The sequence below is a fragment of the Heterodontus francisci genome, chromosome 5 (assembly GCF_036365525.1).
Source record: "Heterodontus francisci isolate sHetFra1 chromosome 5, sHetFra1.hap1, whole genome shotgun sequence".
NCBI classification, from domain to species: Eukaryota; Metazoa; Chordata; class Chondrichthyes; order Heterodontiformes; family Heterodontidae; genus Heterodontus; species Heterodontus francisci.
In genome coordinates, this window is record NC_090375.1 from 10,404,802 (window position 1) to 10,422,022 (window position 17,221).

The window sequence follows — 17,221 nt, forward strand, 5'->3', positions numbered from 1 at the left end:
ACAGCGATGTGATAATGACCAGATAATCTGTTTTAGTGATGTTGGTTGAGGGATAAATATTGGCCAGGACACCGGGGAGAACTCCCTTGTTCTACTTCGCAAAAGTGCCATGGGATCTTTAACTGCCACCTGAGCAAGCAGGTTACACGTCTCATGATGATTTACGACATTAGAGGAGCTATATAAATGCAGCCTGCTGCTGTGAGACCTATATTCCTGAGTGCTAAAACCACCATGAACTCTCAACAAATGCTTAGCTGATATTGCACAGCCGTGTAGTATTAATCATTTGCATGCCTTAAAATGGCACATATGTTTTAAACTAATAACCTGTTTTCATTTCAGTGCTCTGTACAGGGCTCTAATTGTTGTTAGCACCATTCATGTTGATGTGGGTAGCACCATAAAATCCATCATAGATACTTGCAAATGTACAGCACAGCAGGAGGCCATCGGCTTTTTAAAAAAAAAAATGCTTTCATGGGATATGGGCGCCGCTGGCAAAACCAGCATTTGTTGCTCATCTCAATTGCCCTTGACAACTGAGTGGCTTGCAAGGCCATTTCAGAGGGCAGTTAAGAATCGGCCACATTACTGTGGGTTTGGAGTCACATGTAGGCCAGACCAGGTAAGGACGGCAGATTTCCCTCCCTGAAGGTCATTAGTGAACCAGATGGGTTTTTATGACCATGAATGATTAGTTTCATGGCACTATTACTGACACAAGCTTTCAATTCCAGATTTTAAAACATAATTAATTTGATTTAATTGAATTTAAATTCCACCGGCTGCCGTAGTGAGATTTAAACCCGTGTCCCCGGGGCAATAGCCTGGGCCTCTGGATTAGTAGTTTAGTGACATTACCACCATGACACCGCTTTGTCCCCCCCCCCCCCCCACAATAAATAGAAACCAAGCAGGGCTCTTCCAGGATTTGAACCCGGGACCCCTCTCATTTCAATCAATGGCAAACCTGAAGCGAGAATACCCCGAGAGTTACGAGCCACTCATGCCATCTCTTGGAAAGCACAATCCAATTCGTACCACTTCCCTGCTCTTTCCCCATAGCCCTGTAAATTTCTCCTTTCCAAGTATTTATCCAATTCTCATCTGAAAGTTACGATTGAATCTGCTTCCACCGCCCTTTCAGGCAGCGCACCTTCCTCTGGCTTTTTGGCCAATTACCTTAAATCTGTAGGCACTACTTACTAACCCTCCTGCTAGAAGAAAGAGTTTCTCTTGTTTATCAAAACCCCTCATTATTTTAAAGTGAGCTTTAACTCTAAATGCATTTTAAAATATAATATCTAATTCATGGCATGGTTAGGAGCCAAGGAATCTTGAAATGTGAGTAGGGCCCAGTGCCAGATTATGACTCAATATTTAAAATAAGCAAATTCAGAATAATGAGGGGAGAAAACTTAGAGGGCTATTGGAAAAGAGCAGGGGAGTGGGGCTAAATGGATAGCTCTTTCTTTCAAAGAGATGGCATCGGCACGATGGGTGAATGGCCTCCTGCTGTGCTGTATAATGCCATGAAATTTCTGTAAGAACATAAGAAGCAGGAGCAGGGATAGGCCATATGTCCCCTTGAGCCTGCTCCACCATTCAGCAGGATTATAGCTGAACTTTTCTATCAACTCTACTTTCCCGTACTATCCCCATATCCATTCGAATCCAAAAACTTTTCATCTCAGTCTTGAATGTACTTAAACGACTGAGCATCCACAGCCCCCTGGGGTAGAGAATTCCAAAGATTCACAACCCTTTGAGTAAAGAAAATTCTCCTCATCTCAGCCCTGAATGGTCATCCCCTATCCCAAGACGATGGCCAAGATTTTCTTGACCTCTGGGTGGCAGGCTGGGAGCGGGGTGGGGGGAGGGGGCGGGGGGGGGAGTCGCCGGTAAAATATTGGAGTGCTGGGTTGGGAGGGCTCCCCAGCGCATCCCTGCCGCCGGTGCCATTTTACCAGCGGTGGGACCTGCAGCAGCTTGGCCGCCCAGCAACCAGAGGCGAGTGGCCAATGAAAGGCCATTTACCCAGTCTGCTGGTATTTTGCTGGCAGTGGGGAGGCCACCAGCTGCATAGAGGTGATTTCCTGGGGTTGTGGGGGGGTGCTGTGCCATCGCATCTGGAGGTTCCATGGCCCAAGGAGGAGGGCCCTCAGCAGCCCCGACACCGCTGCTGGAGGGGTAACCTCTCCGGTCACTGGGGCCTGGCCCCGGCAGAGACAAAAATTTCTAAACACCCTGCGAGGGCGTCTCAAAATTGAGACGCTCTCTGGTTCTCCTTACAGCCTCTGCAGCGGCCAACTCTCTCTCGGAGGTGGTGCCAAGGCAGCAGAGCTGTCGGCCCTCTGATTGGGTCAGTACAGTGGAGAGCCAGGCTGCTGTCCTTAGTTGATGGCGGGCCTAGCGGCGGCCAATTAAGGTGCCACCACCAGGAAGATTGCCGCTCGGGTCCCACTGCCCGCCCATGTGGGTTTGAGACCCGCATTTGGTCCTCACATCAGGACCTTTTCCCCTCTGAGAAAATCCCAGCCTGTGACTCTTTAGTTCTAGTCATTCCAGCCAGGTGGATCCTCCCAGCATCTACGCTGTCAAGCCCTCTAACAGTAACTGCAATAGCACGATGCAGGCAATGAAAATACTATTGTACAAGTGATTCAACCCGTGATTCTTCCATCAACTTCCAGATGAACAGCTTCCACCGATGACCCACGGGGAGCCAATCACAGATCGGAGGAGTACGTTTCAGGCACACCTTGCTCCTGTAGTGACTCCGAACCAGGTTTGTGCTGGTGGAAATTGGTGAGGTTTATTTCCATAAAAGGGAGAAGGAAGTTTTAGGAATTCAGAAAATCTATTTTGTTTAACTCGGCTCGTTGATTTACAAAAAAAAATTGCAAACAATGTTGGATATGCTCTTGAAAAGGAAAAATTTGCAGAGTCAGTAACCAGAGGGGACAGATTTAAGATAATTGGCAAAAGAAGCAGAGGGGAGAGGTGGTGAATTTTTTTACACAGTGAGTTGTTGTGATCTGGAATGCGGTGGAAGCCGATTCAATAGTAACTTTCTCAGAGGAATTTTAAAAGTTATTACTGAATCTGCTTTCACTGCCCTTTCAGGCAGTGCATTCCAGATCACAATAACTCGCTATGTTTAAAAAAAAACAAATTAGGCTGATGTTCCCTTTACATCCAGTGACATAATTTTAAAGTATAGTCGTCATTACGTAGACAAGTACAACAGCCTATTTTTTTGCACAGCAAGATCCCATGAGTAGCAAATGAATGAACAGTTTGAGGAAGAGAAATGTTTTGGTTTGGTGGTAGTTGCGGGGAGAATATTGGCCCGCACACCAGGAGAATTCTAAACGAGATTTTGTTATCACCCCTTAACCTCCAGCTGTCTCACCGTTATTGGAGAATATTTGAGCGTTTAACTTATTTCTCAGGCTGCAATGCAGAATTGCCATCGCAGCCTCAAAAGCATTACTCTCAGAAGGATTTTCACAGACAATCAGAATCTCGCAAGCAGCCACCAGAGACACGCACACCGCAGGTAACATGAAGCTTTCCTCTGCCACCTCCTCTGTATATCTCTAACCATCAGGGAAATCTAAAGCCCAGCATCTTTTTTGACACTCCAGATTTATTGAGATTTTCCTCCTCAGTCTTGTGGGAGACTGGGGAAGATTTTTTTTATATAGTTGTTTAAAGTTCATTGTTCCATTAGGCTGCTCTATGTGGTATATTAGTGCATTGTGTTTGTTTGAAAGTTAAGGCACTGTTTACAGAATCATCGAATCTTGCAGCAGAGAAGGAGACAATTCGGGCCATCAAGCCTGTGCTGGTTCTTTGCCGACTCATTAATTAGTGCCATTCTCCCCTGATTTTCCCACAGCCCTGCAAATTTCTCTGTTCATAGATCCAATTCCCTTTGAAAGTCACCATTGAATCTGCTTTCATCACCCTTTCGGACAGCACATTCTAGATCACAACAACTCACTGTGTAGAAAAAGTGTTCTCCTCATCTCTGCTTTGACTCTTTCCCCAATTACCTTAAATCTGTGTCCTCTGGTTACTGACCCACCTACCAGTGGAAACCGTTTCCCTTATTTACTCTATTAAAACCCTTCATATCACAGAATCACAGAATTTTTTTTTTCATGGGATGTGGGCGTCACTGGCCAGGCCAGCATTTATTGCCCTTGAGAAGGTGGTGGTGAGCTGCCTTCTTGAACTGCTGCAGTCCATTTGGGGTAGGTACACCCACAGTGCTGTTAGGAAGGGAGATCCAGGATTTTGACCCAGCGACAGTGAAGGAACGGCGATGTAGTTCCAAGTCAGGATGGTGTGTGACTTGGAGGGGACCTTGCAGTTGGTGGTGTTCCCATGCATTTGCTGCCCTTGTCCTTCTAGTTGGTAGAGGTCGTGGGTTTGGAAGGTGCAGTTTAAGGAGCCTTGGTGCATTGCTGCAGTGCATCTTGTAGATGGTACACACTGCTGCCACTGTGCTTTGGTGGTGGAGGGAGTGAATGTTTGTGGATGGGGTGCCAATCAAGAGGCTGCTTTGTCCTGGATGGTGTCGAGCTTCTTGAGTGTTGTTGGAGCTGCACCTATCCAGGCAAGTGGAGAGTATTCCATCACACTCCTGACTTGTGCCTTGTAGATGGTGGACAGGCTTTGGGGAGTCAGGAGGTAAGTTACTCGCCGCAGGATTCCTAGCCTCTGACCTGCTCTTGTAGCTACGGTATTTATATGGCTACTCCAGTTCAGTTTCTGGTCTCCCTTAGGATGTTGATAGTGGGGGATTCAGCGATGGTAATGCCATTGAATGTCAAGGGGAGATGGTTAGATTCTCTGTTGTTGGAGATGGTCATTGCCTGGCACTTGTGTGGCACGAATGTTACTTGCCACTTATCAGCCCAAGTCTGGATATTGTCCAAGTCTTGCTGCATTTCTACACGGACTGCTTCAGTATCTGAGGAGTCATGAATGGTGCTGAACATTGTGTAATCATCAGCGTACATCCGGTGAGGTGAGAGTGACTGTCCTTGACATCAAGGCAGCATTTGACCGAGTACGGCATCAAGGGGCCCTAGCAAAACTGGAGTCAATGGGAATCGGGGGAAAACTCTCTGCTGGTTGGAGTCGTACCTAGCGCAAAGGAAGATGGTTGTGGTTGATGGAGGTCAATCATCTGAGTTCCAGGATATCACTGCAGGAGTTCTTCAGGGTAATGTCCTAGGCCCAACCATCTTCAGCTGCTTCATCAATCACTGTCACCTCACCTCTTGAGTTCAGCTGTTTTGTCCATGTTTGAACCAAGGCTGTAATGAGGTCAGGAGCTGAGTGGCCCTGGCGGAACCCAAACTGAGCGTTACTGAGCAGGTTATTGTTAAGCAAGTGCTGCTTGATGGCACTGTTGATGACCCCTTCCATCACTTGACTGATGATTGAGAGTAGGTTGATGGGGCGGTAATTGGCTGGGTTGGGCTTGTCCTGCTTTTTGTGTACAGGACATACCTGGGCAATTTTCCACATTGCAGTGTAGATGCCAGTGTTGTAGCTGTACTGGAACAGCTTGGCTAGGGGTGTGGCAAGTTCTGGAGCACAGGTCTTCAGTACTATTGCCGGAATATTAGCCGGGCCCATAGCCTTTGCAGTGTCCAGTGCCTTCAGTCGTTTCTTGATATCACACGGAGTGAATCGAATTGGCTGAAGTCTGGCATCTGTGATGCTGGTGACTTCAGGAGGAGGCCCAGATGGATCATCAACTTGGCACATCTGGCTGAAGATAGTTGCAAATGTTTCAGCCTTATCTTTTGCACTGATGTGCTGGGTTCCCCCATCATTGAGGATGGCAGCATCTTTCCACAGATGCTGCCAGACCTGCTGAGTGGTTCCAGTATTTCTTGTTTTTATTTCAGATTTCCAGCATCCGCAGTATTTTGCTTTTATTGAGGATGGGGATATTTGTGGAGCCACCTGCTCCAGTTAGTTGTTTAATTGTCCACCACCATTCACGGCTGGATGTGGCAGGACTGTAGAGCTTAGATCTGATCCGTTGGTTATGGGATCGCTTAGCTCTGTCTATCGCATGCTGCTTACGCAGTTTGGCACGCAGATAGTCCTGTGTTGTAGCTTCACCAGGTTGACACCTCATTCATTGGTATGGCTGGTGCTGCTCCTGGCATGCCTTCCTACACTCTTCATTGAACCAGGATTGGTCTTCTGGCTTGATGGTAATGGTAGAGTGGGGGATATGCTGGGCCATGAGGTTACAGATTGTGGTTGAGTACAATTCTGCTGCTGCTGATGGCCCACAGCGCCTCGTGGATGCCCAGTTTTGCATTGCTAGATCTGTTTGAAATCAATCCCATTTAGCACGGTGGTAGTGCCACACAACACAATGAAGGGTATCCTCAATGTGAAGGTGGGACTTCTTCTCCACAACGACTGTGCGATGGTCACTCCTACCAATACTGTCATGGACAGATGCATCTGCAGCAGGCAGATTGGTGAGGATGAGTTCAAGTATGTTTTTCCCTCTTGTTGGTTCCTTCACCACCTGCCGCATACACAGTCTAGCAGCTATGTCCTTTAGGACTTGGCCAGCTCGGTCAGTAGTGGTGCTACCGAACCAATCTTGGTGATGGACATTGAAGCCGTTGTACATTCTGTGCCCTTGCCACCCTCAGTGCTTCCTCCAAGTGCTGTTCAACATGGACAAGTACTGACATCAGCTGAGGGAGGGCGGTAGGTGGTAATCAGCAGGAGGTTTCCTTGTCCATGTTTGACCTGATGTCATGAGACTTCATGGAGTCCAAAGTCGATGTTGAGGGCTCCCAGGGCAACTCCTTCCCTACTGCATACCACTGTGCCACCACCTCTGCTGGGTCTGTCCTACCGGTGGGACAGGACATACCCAGGGATGGTGATGGCAGTGTCTGGGACATTGTCTGTCAGGTATGATTCCGTGAGTATGACTATGTCAGGCTGTTGCTTGACTAGTCTGTGGGACTCTCCCAACTTTGGCACAAGCCCCCAGATGTTAGTAAGGAGGACTTTGCAGGGTCGACAGGGCTGGGTTTGCCATTGTCATTTCCGGTGCCTAGGTCGATGCCAGGTGGTCTGTCCGGTTTCATTCCTTTTTATTGACTTCGTAGCGGTTCGACACAACTGAGTGGCTTGCTAGGCCATTTCAGAGGGCATGTAAAAGTCAAGCACATTGCTGTGGGTCTGGAGTCACATGTAGGCCAGACCAGGTAAGGACAGCAGATTTCTTTCCCTAAAGGACATTAGTGAACCAGATGGGTTTTTACAACAATTAACAATGGTTCCATGGCCATCATTAAACTAGCTTTTTAAATCCAGATTTATTAATTGAATTCAAATTTCACGATCTGCTGTGGTGGGATTTGAACCCATGTCCCTAGTGCAATACCCTGGGTCTCTGGGCTACTCGTCCTGTGACAGTACCACTACGTCACCATCTCCCCTTGTTACAGCGCAGAAGGAGGCTATTCAACCCATCGTTACTGTACCGGCTCTCCGAACAAGCAATTCACTTAGTCCATTGCCCAGCCTTCTCCCCATAACTTTGCACATTCTTCCTTTTCAGCTAACTATCTAATTCTCTTTTGAAAGCCACAGTTGATCCTGCCTGTCAGGCAGCGAATGCCAGATCCTAACCACTCGCTGCGTGAAAAAGTTTTTCCTCATGTCACTTTTGCTTCTCTTACCAAATACTTTAAATCTGTGCCCTCTCGTTCTCAATCCTTTCACGAGTGGGAACAGTTTCTCTCTATCTACTCTGTCCAGACCTCTCATGATTATGAATACCTCTATCAAATCATCTCTCAGCCTTCTCTTTTCCAAGGAAAACAGTCCCAACTTCTCCAATCTGTCTTCATAACTGAAATTCCTCATCCTTGGAACCATTCCCGTGAGTTTTTTCTGCACTCTCTCTAATGGCTTCACATATTCCTTGAAGTGCAGCGCCCAGAACAGGACACAATACTCCAGCTGAGGCCGAACTAGTGTCTTATACAAGTTCAACATAACTTCCTTGTTCTTCTTTAAAAGCAAAATACTGCAGGTGCTGGAAATCTGAAATAAAAACAAAAAATGCTGGAAATACTCAGCGGGTCTGGCAGCATCTGTGGTGAGAGAAGCAAAGTTAACTTTTCAGGTCGATGAACCTTCATTAAAACTGACAAAGGTTAGAAATGTAATAAGTTTTAACCAAATAAAGTGGGGGTGGGGCAAGAGATAACAAAAGTGAAGGTGTTGATAGGATAGGGTCACAGAGAATAACTGACAGGAAGGTCATGGAGCAAAGGAAAACTGTATGTTAATGGTGTGTTGAAAGACAAAGCGTTAGTGCAGAAAGGGTGTTAATGGACAGAAAAATGAACAGCCCTGGCCCAAAGCACAAACATGAACAAAACAGTGGGCAGGCACATGTTAAGTAAAATGAAAGATGAAACAAACTAAAATAAAATAAAAAGAAAAAAGAGTTGTTGGGCTTATAATGAATATTCGTAGACAGCCTAACCCCAGAGAAGGAGACCGAGAAATTGAGGGAGGGAAGTGTCGGCGATGGATCGTGTAAAGGTTGAGAAAAGGGTGGAAATTGGAAGCAAATGTGATGACTTTTTCCAGTTCGGGGTGGGAGCAGGAAACTGCACCGATTATAGTCATCAATGTACTGGAAAAAGAGTTGGGGGAGAGGGCCTGAGCAGAACTGGAACAAGGCATGTTCGACATATCCTGTCTTTTTGTGGGATATGTAAGCCCACCGACTCCCACAGCTACCTCGGCTACACTTCTTCACACCCTGCCTCCTGTAAGGACTCCATTCCATTCTCCCAGTTTCTCCGTCTCCGGCTCTGATGATGCAACCTTCTACGACAGTGCTTCTGATACGTCTTCCTTTTTCCTTAACCGAGGATTCCCCCCACACTGTTGTTGACAGGGTCCTCAACCGTGTCTGGCCCATTTCCTGCACCTCTACCCTCATCCCTTCCCCTCCCTCCCTCCCTCCCAGAACTGTGACTGGGTTCCCCTTGTCCTCACTTTCCACCCCATCAACCTCCATATCCAAAGGATCATCCTCCGCCATTTCTGCCATGTCCAGCATGATGCCACTACCAAACACATCTTCCCCTCCCCTCCCCTCCCCTGTCAGCATTTCGAAGGGATTGTTCCCTCCATAACACCCTGGTCCACTCCTCCATTACCCACAGCACTTTCCCATGCAATCGCAGGAGGTGTAATACCTGCACTTTTACCTCATCTCTCCTCACTATCCAAGGCCCCAAACACTCCTTTCAGGTGAAGCAGCGATTTACTTGTACTTCTTTCAATGTAGTCTACAGTATTCGCTGCTCATAATGGTCTCCACAACGTAGAGGTGACAACAAACGCAGACTGGGTGACCGCTTTGTGGAACACCTCTGCTCTGTCCAGAAGCATGACCCTGAGCTTCCGGTTGCTTGCCATTTCAACACTTCCCCCCCTGCTCTCATGCCCACATCTCTGTCGTGGGCTTGTTGCAGTGTTCCAGTGAACATCAACGCAAGCTCGAGGAACAGCATCTCATTTACCGATTAGGCACACTACAGCCTGCCGGACTGAACATTGAGTTCAGTAATTTCAGAGCATGACAGGCCCCCCTTTTTATTTTCAGTTCTTTTTTTCTTATTATTTTATTTTAGTTTGCTTCATCATTCATTTTTCTTACCATGTGCCTGCCCACTGTTTTTTTTCATGTTTGTGCATTGACCAGGGCTGTTCATTTTTCTGTCCATTAACACCCTCTCTGCACTAACGCTTTGTCTTTCAACACACCATTATCATACCGTTTGCCTTTGCTCCATGACGTTCTGGTCAGTTATTCTCTGTGACCTTGTCCTATCAACACCTTCACTTTTGTTAACTCTTGCCCCACCCCCACTTTATTTGCTTAAAATCTATTTCTAACCTTTGTCAGTTCTGATGAAAGGTCAGTGACCTGAAACGTTAACTTTGCTTTCACTCCACAGATGCTGCCAGACCTGCTGAGTATTTCCAGCATTTCCTGTTTTTATTACTTGCTCTTGTACTTTATGCCTCGAGTAATGAAGGCCAGGATACTGTATGCTTTATTAACTGCTCTCTCCACGTGTCTTGCCACCTTCAATAACTTATGTACATATACACCCAGGTCCCTCTGTTCCTGCACCCCCTTTAGAGTTGTACCCTTTATTTTATATTGTCTCTCCATGTTCTTCCGACCAAAATGAATCACTTCACCTTTCTCTGCATTGAACCTCATCTGCCACTTGTCTGCCCATTCTGCCAACTTGTCCACATCCTTTGAAGTTCTGTACTATCATCAGTTCACAATGCATATCATCTGCAAATTTTGAAATTGTGCCCTGTACACCAAGGTCTAGATCATTAATATAGAACAGGAAGAGCAAGGGTCCCAACACTGAGCCCCAGGGAATTCCACTACAAACCTTCCTCCAGCCCGAAAACCATGCATTAATCACTACTCACTGGTTGATGTGCCAGTGGGGAAGCACTTTGGGACCAGTGACCTTATCTCTATTCGCTTCAAGATAGTTATGGAAAAGGATAGGACTGGTCCTCAAGTTGAAGTCCTAAATTGGGGGAAGGCTAATTTCGATGGCATCAGACAGGAACTCTCAAAAGTTGAATGGGAGAGGCTGTTTACAGGTAAAGGGACGTCTGGCAAGTGGGAGGCTTTTTAAAAGTGAGATAGGAAGAGTTCAGGGCCAGCATGTTCCTGTTAGATGGAAGGGCAAGGCTGGCGAGTTTAGGGAACCTTGGTTGACGAGGGATATTGAGGGTCTGGTCAGGATAAAGAAGGAGGCATATGTCAGGTATAGGCAGCTGGGATCAAGCGAGTCCCTCGAGGTGTGTAGGGGATGTAGGAGTACACTTAAGAAGGAAATTAGGAGGGTGCAAAGGGGCCATGAGATTTCCCTGGCAGATAAGATAAAGGAGAAACCTAAAAGATTCTATAAGTATATTAAGAGTAAAAGGGTAGCTAGGGAGAGTTTAGGTTCCCTTTAGGATCAGTGTGGCAATCTATGTGTGGAGTCACAGGAAATGGGCGAGGTCTTAAATGAATATTTCTCGTCCATATTTACCGTGGAGAAGGTCATGGAAGCTAATGAGTTCAAGGGAGGGAACACCGATATCCTGGAGCATTTCAACATGACAAAGGAGGAGGTGTTGGAGGTTTTGAAGCACATTAAGGACTTGACCAGGTGTATCCTAGGATGCTTTGGGAAGTAAGGGAGGAGATTGCTGGGGCCCTGGCAGAGACTTTTGTATCATCGTTAGCCACGGGTGAGGTACCGGAAGACTGGAGGATAGCTAATGTGCCTTTATTTAAGAAGGGCAGCAGGGATAAACCAGGGAACTACAGGCCGGTGAGCCTTGCATCAGTGGTGGGAAAGTTATTGGAAGGGATTCTGAGAGACAGGATTTATATGTATTTGGAAAGGCATGGTCTGATTAGGGATAGTCAGCATGGCTTTGTGCGTGGGAAATCATACCTCACGAATTTGATTGAGTTTTTTGAGGAGGTGACCAAGAGGATTGACGAGGGCAGGGCGATGGACGTTGTCTACATGGACTTTAGCAAGGCCTTTGACAAGGTCCCGCAGGGTAGGCTGGTCCAAAAGGTTCGAACACACGGGATCCAGGGTGAGCTAACCAATTGGATACAAAATTGACTTGGTGATAGGAGGCAGAGGGTGGTAGTGGAGGGTTGTTTTACAGATTGGAGGCCGGTGACCAGTGGTGTGCCGCAGGGATCGGTGCTGGGCCCTCTGTTGTTTGTCATATACATTAATGACTTGGATGTGAATGTAGGGGGCATGATTAGTAATTTTGCAGATGATACCAAAATTGGTGGTATAGTGGACAGTGAAGAAGGTTGTCTAAGGTTACAACAGGATATAGATCAACCGGGAAAGTGGGCAAAGGAGTGGCAAATGGAATTTAATGCAGACAAGTGTGAAGTGATGCATTTTGGGAAGTTAAACCAGGGCAGGACATATACAGTGAATGGCAGGGCCCTGGGGAGTGTTGTTGAGCAGAGAGACCTTGGGGTGCAAGTCCATAGTTCCCTAAAAGTAGCAACACAGGTAGACAGGGTGGCGAAGAAGGCGTATGGCATGCTTGCCTTCATCGGCCGAGACACTGAGTACAAGAGTTGGGACATCATGTTAGAGTTTTACATAACGTTGGTTAGGCCGCACTTGGGAGTACTGTGTGCAGTTCTGGTTGCCGCACTACAGGAAAGCTGTGATTAAGCTCGAGACGGTGCAGAAAAGATTCACAAGGATGTTGCCTGGTTTTCAGGGCTTGAGTTATAAAGAGAGATTGGATAGGCTGGGTCTGTTTTCCCTGGAGCGAAGGAGGCTGAGAGGGGACATTTTAGAGGTATATAAAATTATGAGAGGCATAGATAGGGTAGATAGCCAGAGTCTGTTTCCCATGGTAGGGTGACTAAAACTAGAGGGCATAGATTTAAGGTGAGAGGGAGGAGGTTTAAAGGGGATCAAAGGGGTAAATTTTTCACACAAAGAATAGTGGGTATCTGGAATGAACTGCCAGAGGAGGTGGTGGAGGCAGGAACAGTAGCAACATTTAAGAGGCATCTGGACAGATAGTTGAATGAGCAAGGCATAGAGGGATATAGATAATGCAGGCAAGTGGGATTAGTATAGATCGGCATTATGATCGGCATGGACGTGTTGGGCCAATGGGCCTGTTTCTATGCTGCACGACTCTGTTTCTTGTCACTCAGCCAATTTCGTATCTGTAATGTTACTGTCCCTTTTATTCCATTAGCTGTGACTTTGCTCACAAGTCTGTTGCGTGACACTGTATCAAACGCCTTTTGGAAGTCCATGCACGCCACATCAACAGCATTGCTATCATCAACCCTCTCAGTTATCTCTTCAAAAAACTCCAGCAAATTAGATAAACATTATTTTCCCTAACAAATCTATGCTGGCTTTCCTTACTTAACCCGCATTTGTCCACGTGATTATTAATTTTGTCCCGAATTATTCTTTCTAGAAGTTTCCCCACCACCCAGGTTATATTGACTGGCCTGTAGTTGCTGGGGGTATCTTTATATCCGTTTTTGCACAAGTTTGTGACATTTGCAATTTTCTAGTCCTCTGGCACCACCCCTGAGTCTAAGGAATACTGGAAAATTATGGCCAGTGCTTCCACAATATCCACGCTCAGTTCCCTCAGTATCCTTGGAAGCATCTCATCTGGCCCTGGTGTTTTATCAACTTTAAGTATAGACAACCTATCTAATACCTCCTCCTTATCAATTTTAAATCCTTCTCATGTATTAATTACCACCTCTTTCTCTGTGGTCTGGGTAGCATCATCTTCCTTGGTAAAGACAGATGCAAAGTATACATTTAATACTTTTGCCTCCATGTGTAAATTCCCCTTTTGGTCCCTAATCAGCTCGATTCCACATTTTACCACTCTTTTAGTATTTATATGCCTATTACATTTGGATTCCCTTTTATGTTAGTTGCCAGTTTCTTTTCATACTTCCTCTTTATAGACTCATAGAGTTATACAGCACCGAAACAGGCCCTTCGGCCCATCGTGTCTGTGCCAGCCGTCAAGCACCTAACTATTGTAATCCCATTTTCCAGCACTTGGCCTGTAGCCTTGTATGCTATGGCGTTTCAAGTGCTCATCTAAATACATAAATGTTGTGAGGGTTCCTGCCTCTACCACCTCTTGAGGCAGTACGTTCCAGATTCCAACCACCCTCTGGGTGAAAAAAATCTTCCTCAAATCCCCTCTAAACCTCCTGCACCTTACCTTAAATCTATGCCTCCTGGTTCTTGACCCCTCTGCTAAGGGAAAAAGTTTCTTCCCATCTAACCTATCAATGTCCCTCATAATTTTGTATACCTCAATCAGATCTCCCCTCAGCCTTCTCTGCTCTAAGGTAAACAACCCTAGCCTGTCCAGTCTATCTTCATAGCTGCTATGCTCCAGCCCAGGCAACATCCTGGTGAATCTCCTCTGCACCCTCTCCAGTGCAATTACATCCTTCCTATAGTGTGGTGACCAAAACTGTACACAATACTCCAGCTGTGGCCTAACTAGCGTTTTATACAGCTCCATCATAACCTCCCTGCTCTTATATTCTGTGCCTCGGCTAATAAAGGCAAGTATCCCATATGCTTTCCTAACCACCTTATCTACCTGTGCTGCTGCCTGCAGTGATCTATGGACAAGTACACCAACGTCCCTCTGACCTTCTGTACTTCCTCGAATCCTACCGTCCATTGTGTATTCCCTTGCCTTGTTAGTCCTCCCAAAATGCATCACCTCACACTTCTCAGGATTAAATTCCATTTGCCACTGCTCTGCCCATCTTATCAGCTCATCTATATCGTCCTGTAATCTAAGACTTGCCTCCTCACTATTTACGACACCACTAATTTCATGTCATCTGTGAACTTACTGATCATCCCTCCTATATTCACGTCTAAATCATTAATGTATACTCCAAACAGCAAGGGTCCCAACACTGATCCCTGCCGTACACCACTGGTCACTGCTTCCAATCGCAAAAACAAACCTCGACCATTACCCTTTGCTTCCTGCCACTAAGCCAATTTTGGATCCAATTTGCCAAATTGCCCTGGATCCCGTGGGCTCTTACCTTCTTAACCAATCTCCCATGCGGGACCTTATCAAAAGCCTTACTGAAGTCCATGTAGACTACATCAACTGCTTTACCCTCATCTACACATCTAGTTACCGCCTCAAAAAATTCAATCAAGTTAGTCAGACACAATCTTCCCCGATAAAGCCATGCTGACTATCCCTAATTAATCCCTGCCTCTCCAAGTGGAGATTAATCCTGTCCCTCTGAGTTTTTTCCAATATTTTCCCGAACACTGATGTTAGGCTCACCGGCCTGTAATTACCTGGTTTATCCCTGCTACCCTTCTTGAATAATGGCACCACATTCGCTGTCCTCCAGTCCTCTGGTACCTCTCCTGTGGCCAGAGAGGATTTGAAAATTTGCGTTAGGGGCCCTGCAATCTCCTCCCTTGCCTCACATAACAGCCTGGGATACATCTCATCTGGGCCTGGCGATCTGTCCACTTTTAAGCCTGCTCAAACAGCTAATACTGTCTCTCAGAATCCCTTCCAATAACTTTCCCACCACTGATGTAAGGCTCACCGCCTGTAGTTCCCTGGCTTATCCCTGCTGCCCTTCTTAAATAGAGACACAACATTAGCTATCCTCCAGTCTTCTGATACCTCACCCGTGGCTAACGATGATACAAAAATCTCTGCCAGGGCTCCAGCAATCTCCTCCCTTGCTTCCCATAGCATCCTAGGATACACCTGCTCAGGCCCTGGGGATTTATCCACCTTAATGCGCTTCAAAACCTCCAACACCACCTCCTTTGTAATGTTGAAATGCTCCAGGATATCGTTGTTCCCTCCCTTGAACTCACTAGCTTCCATGACCTTCTCCACGGTACATACAGATGAGAAATATTCATTTAAGACCTCGCCCATTTCCCGTGGCTCCACACATAGATTACCACACTGATCCTTAAGGGGACCTACTGTCTCCCTAGTTACGCTTTTACTCTTAATATACTTATAGAATCTTTTAGGATTCTCCTTTATCTTATCTGCCAGAGAAATCTCATGGCCCCTTTTCGCCCTCCTAATTTCCTTCTTAAGTGTACTCCTACATCCCCTATACTCCTCGAGGGACTCGCTTGATCCCAGCTGCCTATACCTGACATATGCCTCCATCTTTGTCCTGACCAGACCCTCAATATCCCTCGTCAACCAAGGTTCCCTAAACATGCCAGCCTTGCCCTTCAATCGAACATGAACATGCCGGCCCTGAACTCTTCCTATCTCACTTTTAAAAGCCTCCCACTTGCCAGACGTCCCTTTACCTGTAAACAGCCTCTCCCATTCAACTTTTGAGAGTTCCTGTCTGATGCCATTGAAACTTCTGTCTGACTTCAACCTGAGGACTAGTCCGAACCTTTTCCATAACTATCGTGAAGCTAATAGAGTTATGGTCACTGATCCCAAAGTGCTCCCCCATTGACACATAAACCACCTGCGCATCCTCATTTCCAAAGAGCAGGTTGAGTGTAGCCCCTTCTCTAGTAGGGCCATCCACATACTGCTTCAGAAAACTATCCTGGACACACTTAACAAATTCTTCCCCATCTGATCCCTCAGCACTAAGACAGTCCCAGTCAATATTAGGGAAGTTAAAATCACCTACTATTACAACCCTATAATTCCTACACCTATCTGTGATTTCCCTACATATATGCTTCTCTGCTCCAGGGAGAACAATCCCAGCTTCTCCAGTGTCTCCACATAACTGACGTCCCTCATCCCTGGAACCATTCTGGTAAATCTCCCCTGCACCTTCTCCAAAGCCTTGACATCCTTCCTAACCTGGTCCCGGAATTGGACACAATACTCCAGCTCGGGTCTACTCAGAGAGTTACAACAATTTAGCATAACCTTCCTTATATTACTTTTACAAATACATATACAACAACCACTTGTATTTATGTAGCCCCTTTAATGTAGTAAAACATCCCAAGCTGCTTCACGGGAGCATATTCAAACAAAATATGATACCGAGACACATATTGAGATATTAGGATAAGTGACCAAAAGCTTGAACAAAGAGGTAGGTTTTAAGGAGCATCTTAAAGGAGGAAAGAGAGGCAGTGAGGTTTAGGGAGGGTATTCCAGAGCTTGGGGCCCAGGGCGCTGAAGGCACTCCGACAGCACCAGTAGTGTGCCCATGTATAAACCTTCTTTCATTAACCGGGTTCTTTTGCCGTTGAGGCCTTGGCTCATCAAGTAGAAAGCAATTGGCCAAGAATGATTGTGGTAGAATGGAATGTTGGAATGATAGTCTGGATTACCCTATCAGATCAGACAGAAATTTCCTAAGACTTGATTTCCATGGCAGTTTTATCTTCTCACATTAACCTTAATAATTAGCAAGCAGTCTTACCCGATTTTTGAAAGCAGCATGAGTGACCTTTCCCAAATGGCCTTGTTTTGTACTATACACCTTTTGTGCTTTTGACGTCTTGCAACCACATGCTGAATGGATTTTCAGTTTTTG

The 17,221-nt window shown here is 46.2% G+C and overlaps 1 protein-coding gene across 3 annotated transcripts in view; it reads left to right on the forward strand.

Annotated features, from left to right (window-relative positions):
- Window positions 1–17,221, forward strand: part of impact (impact RWD domain protein) — a 109,573-nt gene that overhangs the window by 33,400 nt on the left and 58,952 nt on the right. For all 3 annotated transcript variants that reach the window (XM_068030770.1, XM_068030772.1, XM_068030771.1), the window contains one exon: window positions 2,697–2,791. In XM_068030770.1, coding sequence (XP_067886871.1) covers window positions 2,697–2,791 — 95 coding nt within the window. The remainder of the gene's footprint in view (window positions 1–2,696; window positions 2,792–17,221) is intronic.